General features: G+C 46.6%; 1 protein-coding gene across 2 annotated transcripts in view; it reads right to left on the bottom strand.

The window, feature by feature from the left end:
• DNAAF10 (dynein axonemal assembly factor 10) overlaps positions 1-21329 on the bottom strand; it is an 89010-nt gene that overhangs the window by 23678 nt on the left and 44003 nt on the right. The window contains exons 5-8 of one of the 2 annotated variants that reach the window (XM_068279601.1): positions 19226-19341; positions 13614-13748; positions 11339-11436; positions 5917-6008 (exon numbers count right to left, since the gene is read on the bottom strand). In XM_068279601.1, the coding sequence (XP_068135702.1) occupies position 6008; positions 11339-11436; positions 13614-13748; positions 19226-19341 (350 nt within the window). In that variant the 3' untranslated portion in view covers positions 5917-6007. Of the gene's footprint in view, positions 1-5916; positions 6009-11338; positions 11437-13613; positions 13749-19225; positions 19342-21329 lie in introns of those variants that run through there. The other variant, XM_068279600.1, reaches the window with a different exon arrangement.

The raw sequence follows: 21329 nt of genomic DNA, 5'->3' as shown, positions 1-21329 counted from the left end.
CACATGCATCCTGACCTCACACATGGCACCCACATGCACTCTGACCTCACACATGGCACCCACATGCACCCCGCTCTCACACAAGGCACCCACATGCACTCTGGCCTCACACGTGGCACCCACATGCACCCTGACCTCACACATGGCACCCACACGCACCTGACCTCACACATTGCACCCACATGCACCCTGACCTCACACATCACATTCACATGCATCCTGACCTCACACATGGCACCCACATGCACTCTGACCTCACACATGGCACCCACATGCATCCCATTCTCACACAAGGCACCCACATGCACCCTGACATCACACATGGCACCCACATGCACCCTGACCTCACACATGGCACCCGCAGGCACCCTGACCTCACACATAAAACCCACATGCACCCTGGCCTCACACATGGCACCAACATGCACCCTGACCTCACACATGGCACCCACATGCACCCTGACCTCACGCAAGGCACCCACACGCACCTGATCTCACACATTGCACCCACATGCACCCTGACCTCACACATCACATTCACATGCATCCTGACCTCACACATGGCACCCACATGCACCCCGCTCTCACACAAAGCACCCACATGCACCCTGAGCTCACACATGGCACCCACATGCACCCTGACCTCACACATGGCACCCACATGCACCCTGACCTAACGCAAGGCACCCACATACTCCCTGACCTCACACAAGGCACCAACACGCACCTGACCTCACACAAGGCACCCACACGCACCTGACATCACACATGGCACCCACATGCACCCTGACCTCAAACATCACATTCACATGCATCCTGACCTCACACATGCACCCACATGCACTCTGAACTCACACATGGCACCCACATGCACCCTGACCTCACACATGGCACCCACATGCACCTTGACCTCACACATGGCACCCACATCCACCCTGGCCTCACACATGGCACCCACATGCACCCTGGCCTCACACATGGCACCCACATGCACCCTGACCTCACGCAAGGCACCCACATGCACCCTGACCTCACACATGCACCCACATGCACCATGACCTCACACATGGCACCCACATGCACCCTGACCTCACACATGGCACCCACATGCACCCTGACCTCACACATGGCACCCACATGCACTCTGACCTCACACATGGCACCCACATGCACCCTGACCTCACACATGGCACCCACATGCACCCTGACCTCACGCAAGGCACCCACATACTCCCTGACCTCACACAAGGCACCCACATGCACCTGACCTCACACATGGCACCCACATGCACCTTGACCTCACACATGGCACCCACATCCACCCTGGCCTCACACATGGCACCCACATCCACCCTGGCCTCACACATGGCACCCACATGCACCCTGACCTCACGCAAGGCACCCACATGCACCCTGACCTCACACATGCACCCACATGCACCATGACCTCACACATGGCACCCACATGCACCCTGACCTCACACATGGCACCCACATGCACCCTGACCTCACACATGGCACCCACATGCACTCTGACCTCACACATGGCACCCACATGCACCCTGACCTCACACATGGCACCCACATGCACCCTGACCTCACACATGGCACCCACATGCACCCTGACCTCACACATGGCACCCACATGCACCCTGACCTCACACATGGCACCCACATGCACCCTGACCTCACGCAAGGCACCCACATACTCCCTGACCTCACACAAGGCACCCACATGCACATGGCCTCACACATGGCACCCACATGCACCCTGACCTCACGCAAGGCACCCACATGCACCCTGACCTCACACATGCACCCACATGCACCATGACCTCACACATGGCACCCACATGCACCCTGACCTCACACATGGCACCCACATGCACCCTGACCTCACACATGGCACCCACATGCACTCTGACCTCACACATGGCACCCACATGCACCCTGACCTCACACATGGCACCCACATGCACCCTGACCTCACGCAAGGCACCCACATACTCCCTGACCTCACACAAGGCACCCACATGCACCTGACCTCACACAAGGCACCCACATGCACCCTGACCTCAAACATCAGATTCACATGCATCCTGACCTCACACATGCACCCACATGCTCCTGACCTCACACATGGCACCCACATGCACCCTGGCCTCACACATGGCACCCACATGCACCCTGGCCTCACACATGGCACCCACATGCACCCTGGCCTCACACATGGCACCCACATGCACCCTGACCTCACACATGGCACCCACATGCACCCTGACCTCACGCAAGGCACCCACATACTCCCAGACCTCACACAAGGCACCCACACGCACCTGACCTCACACATTGCACCCACATGCACCCTGACCTCACACATCACATTCACATGCATCCTGACCTCACACATGGCACCCACATGCACTCTGACCTCACACATGGCACCCACATGCACCCCGTTCTCACACAAGGCACCCACATGCACCCTGACCTCACACATGGCACCCACATGCACCCTGACCTCACACATGGCACCCACATGCGCCCTGACCTCACACATGGCACCCACATGCGCCCTGACCTCACACATGGCACCCACATGCACCCTGACCTCACACATGGCACCCACATGCACCCTGACCTCACACATGGCACCCACATGCACCCTGACCTCACACATGGCACCCACATGCACCCTGACCTCACACATGGCACCCACATGCACCCTGACCTCACACACGGCACCCACATGCACCCTGACCTCACACATGGCACCCACATGCACCCTGACCTCACACATGGCACCCACATGCACCCTGACCTCACACATGGCACCCACATGCACCCTGACCTCACACATGGCACCCACATGCACCCTGACCTCACGCAAGGCACCCACATGCACCCTGACCTCACACAAGGCACCCACATGCACCTGACCTCACACATGGCACCCACATGCACCCTGACCTCACACATCACATTCACATGCATCCTGACCTCACACATGGCACCCACATGCACTCTGACCTCACACATGGCACCCACATGCACCCCGTTCTCACACAAGGCACCCACATGCACCCTGACCTCACACATGGCACCCACATGCACCCCGTTCTCACACAAGGCACCCACATGCACCCTGACCTCACACATGGCACCCACATGCACCCTGATCTCACACATGGTACCTACATTCACCCTGACCTCACACATAGCACCCACATGCACCCTGACATCACACATGGCACCCACATGCACCCCACTCTCACACAAGGCACCTACATGCAACCTGACCTTACGCATCACACTCACATGCACCCTGACCTCACACATGCACCCACATGCACCCTGACCTCACACATGGCACCCACATACATCCTGACCTCACACATGCACCCACATGCACTCTGACCTCACACATGGCACCCACATTCACCCTGACCTCACGCAAGGCACCCACATACTCCCTGACCTCACACAAGGCACCCACACGCACCTAACCTCACACATGGCACCCACAGGCACCCTGACCTCACACATCACTTCACATGCATCCTGACCTCACACATGGCACCCACATGTACCCTGATCTCACACAAGGCACCAGCATGCACCCTGACCTCACACATGGTACCTACATGCACCCTGACCTCACACATAGCACCCACATGCACCCAGGCATCACACATAGCACCCACATGCACCCCGCTCTCACACAAGGCACCTACTTGCAACCTGACCTTACACATCACACTCACATGCACCCTGACCTCACACATGCACCCTGACCTCACAAATGGCACCCACATGCACCCTGACCTCACACATGGCACCCACATGCACCCTGACCTCACGCAAGGCACCCACATACTCCCTGACCTCACACAAGGCACCCACACACACCTGACATCACACATGGCACCCACATGCACCCTGACCTCACACATGGCACCCACATGCACCCTGACCTCACACATGGCACCCACATGCACCCTGACCTCACGCAAGGCACCCACATACTCCCTGACCTCACACAAGGCACCCACACGCACCTAACCTCACACATGGCACCCACAGGCACCCTGACCTCACACATCACTTCACATGCATCCTGACCTCACACATGGCACCCACATGCACCCCGTTCTCACACAAGGCACCCACATGCACCCTGACCTCACACATGGCACCCACATGCACCCTGATCTCACACATGGTACCTACATTCACCCTGACCTCACACATAGCACCCACATGCACCCTGACATCACACATGGCACCCACATGCACCCCACTCTCACACAAGGCACCTACATGCAACCTGACCTTACGCATCACACTCACATGCACCCTGACCTCACACATGCACCCACATTCTCCCTGACCTCACACAAGGCACCCACACGCACCTCAAAAAATGTTGTACCTCAAAAAATTAAAACACAATGGGTATGATGCACAAAAGGCCGGTAAATTTGCCGTATGCAGGTAGTGCACAGCCATTTTACTGGTACTAATGCTAGGGAAGCAGCTCCAGCTATGCTATTAGCCCAACATGTGTTACCGGGGGTAACTTGTACATTGCTATGGCTATGAGCAGGATGCTACTTGCGTTAGTAGCTTACTTCGGTAACATGCGTTGCGCTAATAATACTTTGGCATTCGTACCGTTAAAATTAACGTGCACCACCTGCACACAGAAAATTTACTGGCCAATGAAACGTAGCAAAACCTTGTCGCTGAACTTTATCCCCTCCATACTGACGCACATCCAGCTGTCTCCCAAGTGATCTCCGCAGTGTGATGTGTCGCAGCGTACAGCTGAGATCTCCAGCACCACACAGCCCACTCCTGACGCTGCAGCCATAAAATGCTCATCCTCTACTCTACTGTCTGAATCACAAGTCAATAGTAGTAATAGCACTCTTCATAAGAAACTCATAAAGGCAAACACTAAAAGTCTCCTTCTGGCACACGGTTTCCAGTCAGCTTCCAAACTCCGCTCCATCAGGACTCATCGGGGCTCATGAATCCTGACAGGGTAGAGTCTTGAGGAGTTGTAAGTGCTCTGTTAGCTACCTTGTGATTCAGACAGCAGAGAAGCGGATGAGCAGCCTGTGGTGGCGGCGCGAGTGGTGAGGTGTGTGGTGCTGGGATCACAGCTGCACACTGCGCTACACCACACTGCAGAGATCACCTGGGAGACAGCCAGATGTGTGTCAGTGGAGGAGAAAAGGTACAGCAACCAGGTTGTGCTGTTTTATTGCGTTTGTGTGTCTTTTTCTTTTTTTTTTTGACACGCAAACTTATTGGTGGATGGGAAAATGACTAGATTAAGGATAAGCAAGTGGATCTTTACAGCACTGATGAACTTTAAATTACATGCCAAAAGGAATGTGTAACCCTTATATGGGAGTGCAAACCTATTATCTGCTGCAAGATGAGGGACAGTCACAGCGACAATATGAAACCCACAAGTCTTATAACAGGGTAAAATAGAGCACAAGGGTCCCCCCAGACTCCTGCCCTAGAGCAAGAAAGCCCAAAACAAACATAGGGAAATCTGATATTGCTTTCCCGGGTGCCCGGAAACACCGAAAACTGGAGGGCCAGGAGGAGGGTGGGGTTGTGTTAATCTTGTGTTTTCTCAGGGGGTGGAGTTTGAAGTACTCTTCACTCCCGCCCTCCTAGAGGACGCTTGGAAAAATGGAAAATTGACAGCTAACTTCCTGTGCTGAAAATCATAACAGAAAATGGAGGGCAATTTTATCAGCCGAAACACAGACATTTATTGTTCTTTGCAAAGGTCAATGCTCTGCTTCTCCAGACACTCCCATCATTGGGAATCCACAGTCTGGCACCGTCTTCCATCTCTTCTCACTTGACAGGAAGTTCTTTCACGGTTTCCTACTCTGATACTAACTCCTTCACATGCCTACTGCCTTATGGTGTACCACATGGTTCAGTTTTTGGACCTCCTTTCTTCTCCATCTACACATGGCCTGGGAGAATATACGGTTTCACTTTTCAGTATTACCTCTATGAAGGTGACAATCATATTTTTCAACTCTTGACCTCTCTACCGCATTATCTTGAGTTCCTAATTGTTTAGCTACTATTTTTGTATTCAAGTCATCCAGGTTCCTCAAACTTAGCATGGTCAAAATGGAAATTATTATCTATCTACATTCTCATTCTGTTACTCTGTCTGTTACCATAGATGTAGAAAACATCATAGTAACCTCAACTCCTAATGCCTGTTGTCTGGGGCTAATATTTGACTCTGAGCTCCCATTTATGCCACATATTACTTCATGAACTACTTCTTGCTACTAATTTCTTAAAAATATTTCCCATATTCAACCCTTCCTAACAAAAGAGGCTACTAACATGCTAGTGCATGCCCTAATCATTTCTCATCTCAAGTACTGAAACATCCTACCAAAAATAGACTGGCACCTCTTCAATCCACACTGAACTCTGATGCTTATCTTATCCACCTCTCCTCTTGCTCATCTAATGCTGCCCCTTTTGCCAATAACTCCACTGGTTGCCAATTACTCATAGGATCCAGGTTAAACGTCTAACACTCTGTTTCAAAACTCTTCATAAGCTGTCACTTCCATACATTTCCTCTCGTATTTTTAGATACCATCCCACCTGCAATCTTTGATTCCCCCATGACACCTTCCTATCTTCTAGTTTGGTCTTCTCCTCCCACTCTTGCATCAAAGATTTCTCAACAATTTCGCCTCTCCTTTGGATCTCTTTTCAACCCCTTGTCTCCCATTAAGTTGGTGCATTTGTATTGGCTATTGACCTTAAGGTGGCCGTTAACAATCCAATCATTTTCACCCAATCTTACCATTTCTATGTAATATAAGGGACTGCCTAAATTATCCATTGAATATACTCAATTTACCCTTATACGAAAAAGATTTGGTAAAATTGGATGAAAAAGATTGGATCATTAATGGCAACCTTTACAGGAAAGGTCTCACCTGGTACGTTATGCTGGTGGATCCCACACGAGTGAACAGCACTCAAGCTTTGTCCCTCTACTGCCGGGGACCAGGAGTGCATGGCTCTCTGGTGTCCTAGGTGCTCTGGGAAGCCGCTGTAGAAAGCCGCTGTGTGAGGGTGCAGGACATCCGCTGTTGCTGGCTGGAAGGGAGAGGCCCGTGCCTAGGTCTGTACAGCTGTGTGGATGGGCTCCAGATCTTCAGGGTCCTCTCTGGCCAAAAGGGTCCCTGGGGTTCCTTCTTCTTACTTACTCCACCACAAGAGAGGCTGAGCTGCTCCTATCCCTGGCCAGCAGTCCTCCTAGTCCCGAGTCGCCTTTCCGGATGATGACTTTTCTGCACTTCTGATCTCCTCCCTCCCAGGTCCACTAAAACTCCTACCCTTGTTTCAGTGGTCTAAGAGGATAAACCAAGGGGGAGTGGTGCACCTGAAAGGGAGGAGGCCAGCTGAGAGGTGTGGGAAAACCATTATTATCATAATCCGGAGAAGCAGCCAGGTAGGAGGGAGGACTGTTGGTGAGGAAGGGGAGCAGCTCAGCCTCTCTCAGGGCAGAACAAGAAAGCGAGGAACACCGGGGACCCCGACGGCCAGACACTGGACCCTAAACATCTGGAGCCCATCCACACTCACAGCTGTACAGATCTAGGCATGGGCATCTCCCTTCCAGTCGGCAACAGCAGATGGGAGTCCTGCAGCCAAAACAGCTTTCTACAGAGGCTTCTCAAACCACCTAAAATTCCAGGAAGCCACACAAACCGGTCCCCGCCAGTAGAGGGACAAAGCTTGAGTGCTGGTCGCTCCACCAGAATAACTTACCATGCGAGACCTTCCCTGTAAAGGTGGCTACTAATGATCCAGTTTTTTTCCTTAACAAGAAAGATTGGACTGAGCTTATTTGGTCTGGAAAAGACACCGAAAAATTAAAATGCATAAATACATAAAAAGGTTATGCAAAAACTTGGCAGATGAGCTTTTTTCCCCTCGGCCTGTACAAAGGACAAGGGGACATGAGCTGCGTAAGGAGGGAAAAAAGTTTTAGCAATCTATTTAGAAAGGGGCTCTTTCAATAAGCAAGGAACAGTTATGGCAAATTCTATATCTGCATTTAAAGAGGGCTTGGATGCTTTCCTTGCTTTGAAGGACATCCATGGCTACAATTACTAGGTGAGTTGATCCAGGGATTTTATCTGACTGCCACCTGGAGTCGGGAAGGAATTTTTTCCCTTTTAAGACTAATTGGCCCAAGCCTTGGAAGGGTTTTTCGCCTTCCTCTGGATCAACTAGGATATGGGAGCATGCAGTACACAGCACAGTAAACTGAACTGAACTAACTACTACGTAAATCCACAAGAGTTTGTGAAAAATACAATCTGTAATAGCAAAACTTTATTCTATATACAAAAGGTATAGCAACCATGGATTTTCAATGGAGTTTTTCTAAGTTCATGATTTGCTTTACATTATGATTCACACCTTAAACTGCTATGCAATTTTATTGGTTATCCTTTAAAAAGTGGTTTGTTTGTTTTTTTTTTCCATCTTTTGTTTGTACAAATGTATTCGAGTTGAATTCCATGTTCTCGGGACTAGTGTATTACATATTCATTCATGTTAATAAAAAAATTTTTACAGCTAAAAATATTTTATTCCTTTAATTATTTTATGAGTCCTTTTTAATTAGTTATTCAGTCTAATTAAGATGTGGTTTAGGTTTCTCCTTCCTGGTTGGTATTGGTATGGAGTACAGCCCAAGGCTGAAGAGGCCTGCAAGCTACGTAAGTACGTGTATCTTTCTCTACTCCAAATGGCACCACAACCCGTTTCTTAAAAGATACCTGAAGTGGGAAATCAAGCCAAAGTTACATACTTACTTCAGTAGAGGGAAGCTTCTGAATAGCCCAAAAAGGCTTCCCCTCATCATTTCGCGCCCACCAATCCATGGCTGGGACCCTCTAACCATTTCCAACAAGGGCTTGTCAGATATGCTCTCCTGGCCGTGCTACCATCCATGTATGATCGCGGCAGTACTGCACATGCACGGTTACGGTCCACGCATGCCCAGTAGCAAAACTCTGGTTGCGCAAAACTTTTTCCTCCAGCACAAGCGGTTTTGTGCTACTGTGCATGCACAGACTATATGCACACATTCACAGTGTGGCTGTAATTGTACATGGGCGGGAGCTAAGCCGCAAAGAAGACGAGACCCAGGCAGCAACGGTGGTGTAGAGGACGGTCTGTACACAGTAGGCATGCTTACCATTCATGTATTTTAGCAAGTAAGAAGATAAGTGTGTTCTGTTAACGTAATTTCATTTAGCTTTCAAAAATTATGCAAAATTAAGATTACCCACCAAATTGTAATTGCGATCAGAATTGTAACTGTGCAAATCACGCAAAAACTGACAAAAGCGAAATTACCCATTACGATCAACTGCCATTTGGGTCCTTCCGCACTGCAGGGCTGTGGACAAGGAGTAGCAAAGGGTTCCCATTTGATTGCAAAACACAAATGGGAATCCTCTCTAGCACTAGGGAGGATTCTTATTGGTTCTGATTGGATTTATGAGAATTCTCCGTTACTAGGTAGGATTCCCATTTATCATTTAAAATCTAATGGCAGCCCTATGCTTCTGCTAGGATTCCTGGTGCTGGTCCTCTAGCCAAGTAGTGATGTCAGCAGCACGGAGATCCCACTGCTGGACGGAAGTGGTGAACCCCCGAATGGTGGCAGCAGATTGTGAATGTTGATGAGTGTGAACATCTCGCCAGATGCTACAACAAGGCACAGCTTTTCGGTTTAGGAAATGCTGTAACAGCACCCTGGTGTAACCAGAGTAACGTAGGCCAAGATGAAGGGCCATGGAGGTTATCTAAGCACATGTGTATCTCTACACAAAACCACTGCGAACCATTGCATAAAGAGAAACCTTAACCAAGAATTGAACTTCATCCCAATCAGTAGCTGATACCCCGTTTCCCATGAGAAATCTTTTCCTTTTCACAATGGATCATCAGGGGGCTCAGAATGGCTGATTTTGTGGTGAAACCCCTCCCACAGTGTAATGTCAGCACCTTGGTACTGACATCACACTGTGGGAGCCTTGTTGCATTGTGGGAAATAACAGCTGTTTACAGCTGGGTCCAACTGCCACAAAAGCATGCAGCATCTCCTTCCACTGACATCACCTGCCAGCAGTAAAATGTCACCATATGATAAATGTCAGAATGTAAATCAGGAACCGGAAATATTTTACAATAGGCAAACACTGATTGAATGGCTGTTCAGGACAGAAATACCCCTGCAGAACTACACAGCAGCACAAAAGCAGTTTATCAGGATCAGCACAGGACTGCATGCAAACTTGTGCTTTCTGACTGAGTTCCCCATTCTTTAAAAGGACCACAATCATGAAGAGGACTATTCACAACAAATGGTTGTGTGATAACCCACAGAAAGCAAGTATATTTGTGCATACATTTTCACGAAAGACACTGCTGAGAGCTACAAAATCCTGCAGATGCTTCTAATCGGGCGGAAAAGATGGCGCCTACCATACAAGCCAGGGGCCAGAGCAGCAGCTCCCTGTAGGTAAGTAGTGAGGTTCACTACAACCGCCTGCCCCACCCCCAATGGCACACACCATTACGAACCCCCCTTATGGGGAGGTTCTTTGAAAAAAAACAAAAAACACATTAAGGTGCTCAGGTTGCTTTAAGGACACGCCTCCAGAAAAATAAGTCCCCTCAACCCCTGCATACCTCCCAACTTTTTGAGATAAAGAGGGACACCTTTCAGACACACCCCCACCATCCCTCTAAGCAATCCCCTGCTACACCCCTAGTCACACGTACCACAAATAATTCAGAATAAAAATACATTTATACCATTCAAACTACACAGGTTGTTTTCTATCATCATTAGTTTTCCTTCATATTAATATTTGAAAATAAGAAATATATTATTTACATGTTTGGAGTCAAACATTATCCAGTAGGAAAAATTTTTTTTTTACACAGATCTGTACACAAGTCCCGAAAGAAGGACAAATTAGGAAGAAAGAAGGACAGAGGAATGTGGTTCCCAAAGAGGGACTGTCCCTCTGAAAAAGGACAGTTGGGAGCTGTGCCCCTGCTTTTGTATAACTAATGCCAGGGAATGTTCTCCGTGATGCTAAGGTTATTTGGAGGGACCATCCCTGGTACAAACTTGACAAAGGCTGCTCCCACCTGTGGATAGGCTGCATTTAATGTATACTACTCTGGTCATTCATATTTCATAGTGTGCAACTACTAATGAGAGCAAACTTACTATTTCCAGAGGTGGAGACTTCCAGTCCCTCCTGTTGTCATGAAGACGTCCCTGTTCTGTGGCAGGTGCCGCACTTGCCAGATAGTAGATTTGTGGGCCTAGATAACAGAGCAATTAATAAAGTTTAGATAATTATAGTTTGTTGTCCAAAACAAGTTATATCATTGAAGTGAAACTTAAAAAGGAACTGTAACTAAGGATTGAACTTCATCCCAATCATTCCAATCAGTAGCTGATACCCCCTTTCCCACGAGAAATCTTTACCTTTTCTCAAATAGATCATCACAGGGGTCTGTATGGCTGATATTGTGGTGAAACCCCTCCCACAGTGTGATGTCATGTCCATGGTCCTGATAGTTTTCTGCCAGTGAACCTTGTTGCATTGTGGGTAATAACAGCTTTTTCCAACTCCCAAGAAAGCAATATTGCCCTCTGTGCATAGAGCTCTCAGTAACGAATATTCCATGGGAACATTCCATTTCTTCTGGGAAAGGGGGTATCAGCTACTGATCGGAATGAAGTTCAATACATGGTTACAGTTCCTCTAATGCTGGGATTACACCATACAATTTTCTGTTAGATTTTTCTGTTAGATTCTCTAAATTCAACATGTTGGAAATGTATCTATCTCACCACCATCTATCTGCCGAGCAATTAGACATTGTTCTACTCAGCAGGAGATGACCAGAAGACAATGCACCAGTGATAATGACCATTCTCTACAGAAAATAATCTAATGATGTATTCTAACAGAAAATCTAACAGCATAATCTAACAGAAAATTGTATGGTGTAATCCCAGCATAAATTTCCCTAAAAAATATTTGCTATATTATAAACAATATATCTGAGGGCTCGTTTCCACCATAGCGAATCCGCATGCGGCGACGAGATGCGGATTCGCTTGTTACACTGAAGTGGCCGGGGCTGTTTCCACATGTGCGGCGTGCGGGAGCGATTTGGCGGCGGGCCAAATCTGCACGACGGGACCCACCGAATTCGCCTGCGTCGGGAATCCGTGCGAATCGCCGCTAATGTATTTAAGGGCTTGTTTCCACTGTTGCGACGCGATTTCGCCGGCATTCCGACGCTTGTAAAAACGCATGCGGATGCGTTTCCGCATGCGTTTTTACCCGCGATTTCGCATGGCAGGGTGCCATGCGAAATTAACCATGACACTGCCAGGGCAAAATAAAATTGAAAAAGGTGCGAAATCGCACGCGAAATCGCGGGTAAAAACGCATGTAACAAACGCATGCGTTTTTACTATTAAATACATTAGCGGCGATTCGCATGCATTCCACTCGCAGGCGAATTCGTTGGCTCTTTTGTGCGTTTTTTTACCGCTGAAAAAAACGCACCTCAACAACGCTACAGTGGAAACAGGCCCATCCACTTGCATTACATGTGCGAATCTGCATGCGTTGGACGCATGCAGATTCGCGATAGTGGAAACGAGCCCTAATAGTAAAAACGCATGCGTTTGTTACATGCGTTTTTACCCGCGATTTCGCGTGCGATTTCGCACCTTTTTCAATGTTATTTTGCCCTGGCAGTGTCATGGTTAATTTCGCATGGCACCCTGCCATGCGAAATCGCGGGTAAAAACGCATGCGGAAACGCATCCGCATGCGTTTTTACAAGCGTCGGAATGCCGGCGAAATCGCGTCGCAACAGTGGAAACAAGCCCTTACACTGCTCTCTGCATATAATAAGTGACTTTTTTAAGGCTGTGGAGCTGAGATTTTGCCAGATATGTTCACTGCATCAGCAGAGATCTTATCAGGGTAATGGGAGGGGGAGTTGTAAAGAAGGACAGTGCTTTGCTGCCATGTTATCATAAGGTCATATGACACAGAGCTGAGGTATTATGTAGAAAATTAATTCTCAAATTCCCAAATGCCTCATACACACGGACAAGGACCGTCACCCATGGGGATTGCGACTGGATCCCTTGGGTGATAGTTCAGGACTGAGTTCTGTACAGACACAGCACTACTCTAGTGGCTACTAATTAATCTTTAAAGGGACCCAAGCACCAATACAGTGGAACCTTGTTTTGTGAGCATTAAGGATAGGTGTGGTGGAATCTTACTTCTGAGGTTACAGACAAGAGTGAACCCCAAGGACTGCCCAACATCACTTTACCACAAGAAATTAGATCTCTGGAGTGCTGCTTTGTTCAATTTTCTACTCAAAACATCAACAATTACTTTAACAGTGGTCCATCTGAAAACATGGGGAGAAAATGTGATCATGTGAAGAGGAGCCGTTACCTTTTCTGTCACTGAAGCAAATCCTTTGGTTGGGTGTTGGGTCCTCATGTCATAAATGTGAAATTTCCCTTCTAGGGAAGTGGCAACTAATTTATTCATCATGATATCCTTTCTATCAAATTCTAGCGAGCAGACCTGAGATAAAAAAAAAAACATAATCAAAATGAAAATGTATTACTGCATACAGCCAATCACAACATGCTGTGCAGAAGGGAAAATGACAGAGAGAGCAGCGTGAGTTTTTATCACTGGAAAGAAAATATTTTTCAGTGTTGGCAATATTGCGCATGCCATCAAACAAAATCAGGTGTTTCTAAACAACTGGGAGACGATGACAACTGCAAGGGGTAGACACTTTTACATTTTGTAAGCTTCTCCCATGATGTTAAAGTACGTTAGAATACTTCTCCTGGACTTCGGTTCAGCCTTCAATACCATCCGCCCACGCATTCTCCACCGGGACCTTGCTGCACTTGGAGTCCACCCAAGCCTTCTACTATGGATAACAGACTTTCTCACCAACAGGTCCCAAGTCGTCATACTGGGCGATATCCACTCACAAGCAGCAATCACGAACACAGGTGCTCCCCAAGGCTGCGTCCTGTCACCACTGCTGTTCTCCCTCTACATGAACAACTGCAGATCAGAGGCCGATTCTGTAAAGGTCATCAAGTTCGCCGACGACACCACCATCATTGGCCTTGTCACCAAGGACAATATCCAGGAGTACCGCCAACAGGTGGAGAGTATTTGCAACTGGAGCAAGGAAAACAGGCTGGTGCTTAACAGCGCAAAAAACGTGGAGCTTATCATTGACTTCAGGAAGTCTGCTCCCCCCCCCGCCCCCTATTTACATTGACGGCACTGAGGTAGCCAGGGTGCCATGCTCCCGGCTTCTGGGTACTATGATCTCCAGTGATCTCAGCTGGAAGCCCAACACCACTGCCACCCAACGGAAAACCCAGCAGAGACTCTTCTTCCTCCGCCAGCTGAGAAAGTTTGGCATGACTCAAGAAATCCTGACCAACTTCTACACCGCCACCATTGAGTCAATCCTCTGCTCCTCCATCTTGGTCTGGTATGCTGGGGCCACCGCCAGTGACAAGGACAAACTTCAAAGGGTCATCAGGTCAGCAGAGAGGATCGTTGGCTGTCCCCTCCCCTCTCTTGACCTGCTATACAACAACAGACTGAAATCCAGGGCTCTGAGGATTGCAAATGATCCCTCTCACCCAGGCCACCGCTACTTCAGCCTGCTGCCGTTGGGCCGGAGGCTTCAGGCCATCTCCACAAAGACCACGAGACATCGGAACTCTTTCTTCCCCTCGGCGGTCAGCCTCCTAAACTCCCTCCACATACTTCCAGCAGTGCAAGCCCCAACGAGCTGCGGGGCGGTATAGTGCAATGCAATGTACAGAGAAATGCATAGTGGAACGCAACAAAATATAATGCTATCTTGTGCCTACGGCTCGCTGCTATCTATGTTTTTTTTGTTTTTTTGTTCTATTACTCTATCTATGTCTCTATCCTCTCTCTGAGCCTGTATTGTGCCAAAAAAAATTCCGGGCATGACCAAGTCATGCTTGGCGAAATAAAGTTTTTCTGATTCTGATTCTTATTGAACAGCACACAATGAAAAGTATTTATTCCACATATAGTTGCTGAGGAGATCCACTGCTGGGTTTATGTGTTCAGTCTACCCACATCAAATGCTGGGTACACACATTTTCTATCCGATCGATTTCCGATTCTATTTTCTGATTGATTTCCAATTTGATTCTGTTATCTTTTCTTATCTATTTAGATTCACTTCTATGATAAATCAATCACAAAAACAATTGAAAATAAGATCGGACATGTCGGAAATTATCTATCGAACCATCTATCTGATGAAAAGAAACCTATGGTGTATTCCCAGCAAAAGTGTCTAATTAGTTCTTATCAGCAGTTTTGAATAGACTGCAGGAGTTCTGCCCCAGCTTTCACTGAGGCTTAACCTTTTCAGTCCTCCCTGCAAAGTGAAACCAAGGTCTAAACTTCAGTTTTTTTGGGGACTTCCATAAATTGTAATGACGAATTACTTTCTCCATAAAGGTCATTATGCTGTGGCTAATCTTTCAGAGCAGAGAGGAAATTCTGAGTTCAGTTCCACTTTAAATTAGTGCAGGTGTTTCCCTCTGTAGAGTGCCCAGAGACTCACTCTGATAAACAAATACCAACTTTGTTCCAAAAAGTCCAATACAAAACCTACTAATAGGTTACTTGTAGAGAACCAAACCAAACATCCCCATAAGGTGACTCAGAGTGTTAGTAGGTATTGTAACAGGTGCATGTTGGGCCCATAGGTTAATTAATGGATGGTGTTATGACAATTGGCAAATATATTCAATCTGTCTGGAGAACTAGGAGCTGGTCCGGTATGTGTGAGTAATTGACATCTCCTTTCTCATTTGAGACGCAGGGTGCGCACACACACATTCAACTTTGGTGACTTATTGGCCGATTGTACCACTTGCATTTAGTATGAGAGCTTACCTACACAATCTTTTCATAGTGCTCAAAATCTGTTGGCCTTCACAGTACAACACGGAAGTGGTTAAACTGGCTAGTCATTGACCAATCAAAACTGGATGTGTGTACGCACCCATAGCCTTCACATACTGTGTGACCTGACCATTATCAGTAATTTCTGCTTTCTTTACATTGCCTTTCCATTGTATGATGTGGTGCCAAATATAAATGGTACATGCCTCTGAAGAAGCGGCTTTGAGTCATAAAGTGCAAAAACACATTTGCAATTGTACTTGCAGGTGAAAAAGGGCCATTAGGATTAGTTTTTTAAAGGACTCATGCACCAAAAATGGACGTTGGTAAGTTTTCCGCTTGTACTTTTTTATAGTGCCAATTACAAGCTATGTTTTACTACATTATGTCATTCTGAGTTCCCCGAACATCCCAGGGATTACCTGGGGTTAGACACAATACTTTTTTTTGTACATTAAATCGTGATTGTTTTAGGATAAAGCCACGTCCCAGGCCCTGATTTACTATATTCTCGTAAAATTGCAGGGTAAAGAGAATAATGGGATCAGGTGGGCATAAGACACTATGGCCTCAATTCACTAAGCTTATCTCCTGTCTTTAATAACGTTTGTAGAGTTGTTACCATGGTTATAAGGCATGTAGTATTCAGGAAACATTTTACCTTAGGCAAACCTAAAGTTAACTCTTCTGTCTTTAAAGAGAACCTGTACTGAGTAAAAATATTTAAAATAAACACATGAGGTAACTTCAAATGAACAATACATAGTTACCTTGCCATCAGTTCCTCTCAGAAGCTCACCGTTTTCTTCTGACAATAATCCCTTCCAGTTCTGACAATATTTTGTCAGACCTGAAATATATCAGTTGCTGTCAGTAAAATATCAGTTGATGTCAGTTATAGCTGAGAGGAAAGCTGATGTACCAGGTATTGTCCATGTTTCCATATGGCGATGTTACAGTTTAACTGAGTGCTGACCAGAAAGCTGTTATGGGTAATGGCCATTTTCAAAATGGAGGACGGAAAATTCCCTTGATCACAGTGAACAAATAGGACGTGGGACAGGAGAAAGACACTGAGGAGTAGACTACATGGAAGGTAAGTATGACTTGTGTATGCTTATTTTGACTTTTAATTTTCAGTTCAGGTTTTCTTTAAGTTAACTCTCCAGTCCTTAAAATAACTCCAGAGTTAAAGACAGGCTGTTAATTAACTGCATGTGAAATTAACTACAGAGGAGGTAAATTAACTACAGAGGAGGTAAATTAACTACAGAGGAGGTAACTTAAAGGGGAACTGAAGAGAGAGGTTTCTGGAGGCTGTCATGTTTATTTCCTTTTAATCAATACCAGTTGCCTGGCAGCCCTGCTGGTCTATTTCTCTGCAGTAGTATCTGATTAAAACCAGAAACAAGCATGCAGCTAGTCTTGTCAGATCAGACTTATAAGTCTGAACCACTGAAGCACCTGATCTGCTGCATGCTTGTTCAGGGGCTATGGCTAATAGTATTAAAGGCAGAGGATCAGCAGGGCTGCCAGGCAACTGGTATTGTCTAAAAGGAAATAAACATGACAGCCTCCATATACCTCTCTCTTCAGTTCCCCTTTAAAGGGGAACTTCAGCCTAAACAAACAAACTGTCATCAAGTTACATTAGTTATGTTAATTAGAATAGATAGGTAATATAATCTCTTACCCACACTGTTTTAAAAGAACAGGCAAATGTTTGTGATTCATGGGGGCTGCCATCTTTGTTATGGGGGCAGCCATCTTTTGGTTGAAAGGAGGTGACAAGGAGCAGGAGACACAGTTCCAACTGTCCTGTGTCCTGATTACCCCTCCCAGCTGCACACGCTAGGCTTCTAATGTCAAATTCAAAATGTAAAAAAAAAAAATTGCACCAAAACAGCGGAATGAGAACAACAAAATCAGAAATCCCATCATGCTTTGCACAGCATCAGGGGAAAAAAGCCCGGGCAGTTTTCTTCTGTGCAGCTAAAAATGAGGCTTGTATAAGAAAACAAAGTTCTGATGCTGTGAAACTGTTGAAGAAACTCAAAGCCTTTTCAGTGCTGCTGAGTCGATATTTAGTCCGGAGGTTCACTTTAAGGAATGAAGAGATAAAATAACTCTCTCACTGTGTGGAGGTAAGTTTTCTCTTGCCTTATTATCTCCAGCATGATCTTAGTGAATTGAGGCCAATGAAAGGCAATTTATACCATCCCGAAGTGCCAGGCCTAGGGCTTTATTTCTTATGGCAGAAAGGAAAGTGTACATTTAGATACACTTGTCAGGTATGCATGATGGGTACATGATGCTGAGACTACCTACAGTGAAAACAATGTTAACAGTACACCTCGACTGAGAGGTATAATGAGACTGACATTTATTTCCTTTAACACAATGCAAGGCTGTCCTGCGGAGCCTCGGTTTCTAATGCATAACATTTTCATGTATTAAAGCAGAGACGTCAGCAACTGTAATAATTTATAATGGAGTCAAGATGGAAGACTTCGTATCCCTCTCACTTTAGGTTCCCCTTACATATGTATGTGGACACAGTGTGCAACTGCCGCCGACGCCACGAGCAATCCGTCTGGCGGATCAACCGCCAATCAAATGCCGAGTGCATGGTTTGCGCTGCTCCCCTGCCCACTGCGTAATGTCACGCACAAACCACTCCATTGTCCCTCCACCCCCCGCATAGCTACAGAACGCATTGTCAGCTACACAGCTGACATACATCTGTACAGGCCGACCAACTATGACACCCAACAAGATCGGGTTCTGATCCCCAACTGGCGACATAAATCAGGTCGTGTGTGCACCCCTTATGACCTCTGATAGCTAGTAACCTACTGTAGATCAAGTTGTTCAGTCTGGTGTACTGATTGCTAATATCTGCTAATTTTTCAATAAGGATGTAGTCAAATGCATGCATAACTGGGCTGGTACCAACCACGCCTAGCTTTACATTTTGTGATGACTGAAGACAAGAGAAGACCTAATATTTGGAACCCTGCTTAGCAGTTCTTTATATTGTGAAGGGCACTGATCCAATGTAACCATACCCCATTTCGAATATTGGTTTCCCATCGTAAGGACATGTTTCGCAAGTCGAAAAGCTTGATATCTCCATTGTCATATCCGGCACATACAACACGTTCCTCCTGATTGTAGGCATTGCCTAAAATGAAACACATTCCATGGACATGTTAAAGAGCAAAAAATAAGATCAATTAAAAAGATACTTTTTAAACACGTTAAAAGGCAGAAAACAAAAGTACAATATAATAATAAAGTAAGTCCTGCACCGATTTGAGCAGCTAGTTCGTTTTTATGGACATTTCGTAAAGTGAGCCTGAAATTATTTTTAGATTTAAAAAAAAACCCCAAAAAACAGATACATACCTGAAGAGAGGGAAGGCTCTGGGTCCTATAGACCAGAGTTCCCCAAACCTGTCATCAAGGCCCACCAACAGTACATGTTTCGTAGAAGACCACAAACATGCACAGGTAAAGTAATTAGTGTCTCAGCAGAGCTGATTAACTAGCTCTGTGGATTTCCACAAAACATGTACTGTTGGTGGGCCTTGAGGACAGGGTTGGGGAACACTGCTTATACAGCCTTCCCGTTCCTCTCCTGGTCCCCTCGTTCCAGCGCTGTTACCCGTTAGTAGTCTTTGACCGATGGGGCTCTCTGCCTGAGTGCTCCCGAAAAACGCACTCTCTCACGTGCTTGTGCAGTACAGAGCTGATTGTCTTTGGCAGCACACAGGCTCCTGAAGACTTCTGAAGCCTCCCGACGTGGGAGATTTGAACAGCAGATGGCGGGAACGGCGCTGGAATTAGGGGACCTTGGGAGGAACGGGAAGGCTCAATAGTACCCAGAGCCTTCCCCCTCCTTAGGGAAGTATCTGGTTGATGTTTTTTTTATATATAAAAATTGCTTCAGGTCTGTTTTAAAGGGAACCTAAAGTGAGAGGGAGGAGGCTGGCATATTAGTTTCCTTTTAATGATCCTTTGCCTCTAATTCTTTTAGCCACAGACCCTGAGCTAGCATGCAGATTGCAGATCAGATGTTTCTGACAAAATTCTGACAAGATTAGCTGCATGCTGGTTTCAGGTGTGTGATTAGGACGATTAGGACACTACTGAACAGAAAAATCAGTAGGACTGCCAGGCAACAGGTATTGTTTAAATGGAAATAAATATGGCAGCTTTCATATCCCTTCGCTTCAGGTTCCCTTTAAATCCATGATGAGGACTGAAGCTCTCCTTGTATAAACAAAGCAGCGATAAGAGTCTGCTTGTCTCTGACACTAAATACTTTAAAGGGGCCCATACACTGGTCAATTTCAGCCTACAATCGATTGATCGATTCGATCAAGTCGATCGTACGGAAATCGATTGCCGATCGATTGGTCGATTTGTGGCCGATTTCGATCGATGGTCGAATCTGCTGTAAATCTATAAGTGTATGGCCACCTTAATGTTAAAGTGCAAATTTGGACAGAGGCGCCAGGCAGGTTAAAATGATCTAAAAACAACAAAAAAGGAGGAGGAGTACAGGTGGACTTACCTCCTGAAATGATGGACAATCGAGATTGTTCAAATCGCAAATAATTTATTTTGGCACTCCGCAACGCGTTTCGCAGGTATAACCCACTTTATCAGGCAAGGAGTGCAAGCTCAAAAAGGTCCAATAGTGGCAATGCGCCTCTGTGAAGGCGCATTGCCACTATTGGACCTTTTTGAGCTTGCACTCCTTGCCTGATGAAGCGGGTTATACCTGCGAAACGCGTTGCGGAGTGCCAAAATAAATTGTTATTTGCGATTTGAACAATCTCGATTGTCCAATGATTGTCCATCATTTCAGGAGGTAAGTCTACCTGTACTCCTCCTTTTTTGTTGTTTTTAGATCATTTTAACCTGCCTGGCGCCTCTGTCCAAATTTGCACAGTATATAGTCCACCTTGGGTGGAGGGGACTCTCCCCTTCTTTCTATCTACAGAGAGAGACTTTTTAAACCTGAGTGGGGTCAGGTTCTAATGCTCCCCACCTGCATTTCAAGTGGTTGCCTATGTGGTAACCCGTGTTTGTGAGTATATCCACATCTGTTGATTATTTTGCCAACAATTGCTACTGCACCATATTGGGCTCTCGGTTTTTCTT

The sequence above is a fragment of the Hyperolius riggenbachi genome, chromosome 4 (genome assembly GCF_040937935.1).
Source record: "Hyperolius riggenbachi isolate aHypRig1 chromosome 4, aHypRig1.pri, whole genome shotgun sequence".
Taxonomy (NCBI): domain Eukaryota; kingdom Metazoa; phylum Chordata; class Amphibia; order Anura; family Hyperoliidae; genus Hyperolius; species Hyperolius riggenbachi.
This window is presented reverse-complemented; position numbering and strand designations above follow the sequence as displayed.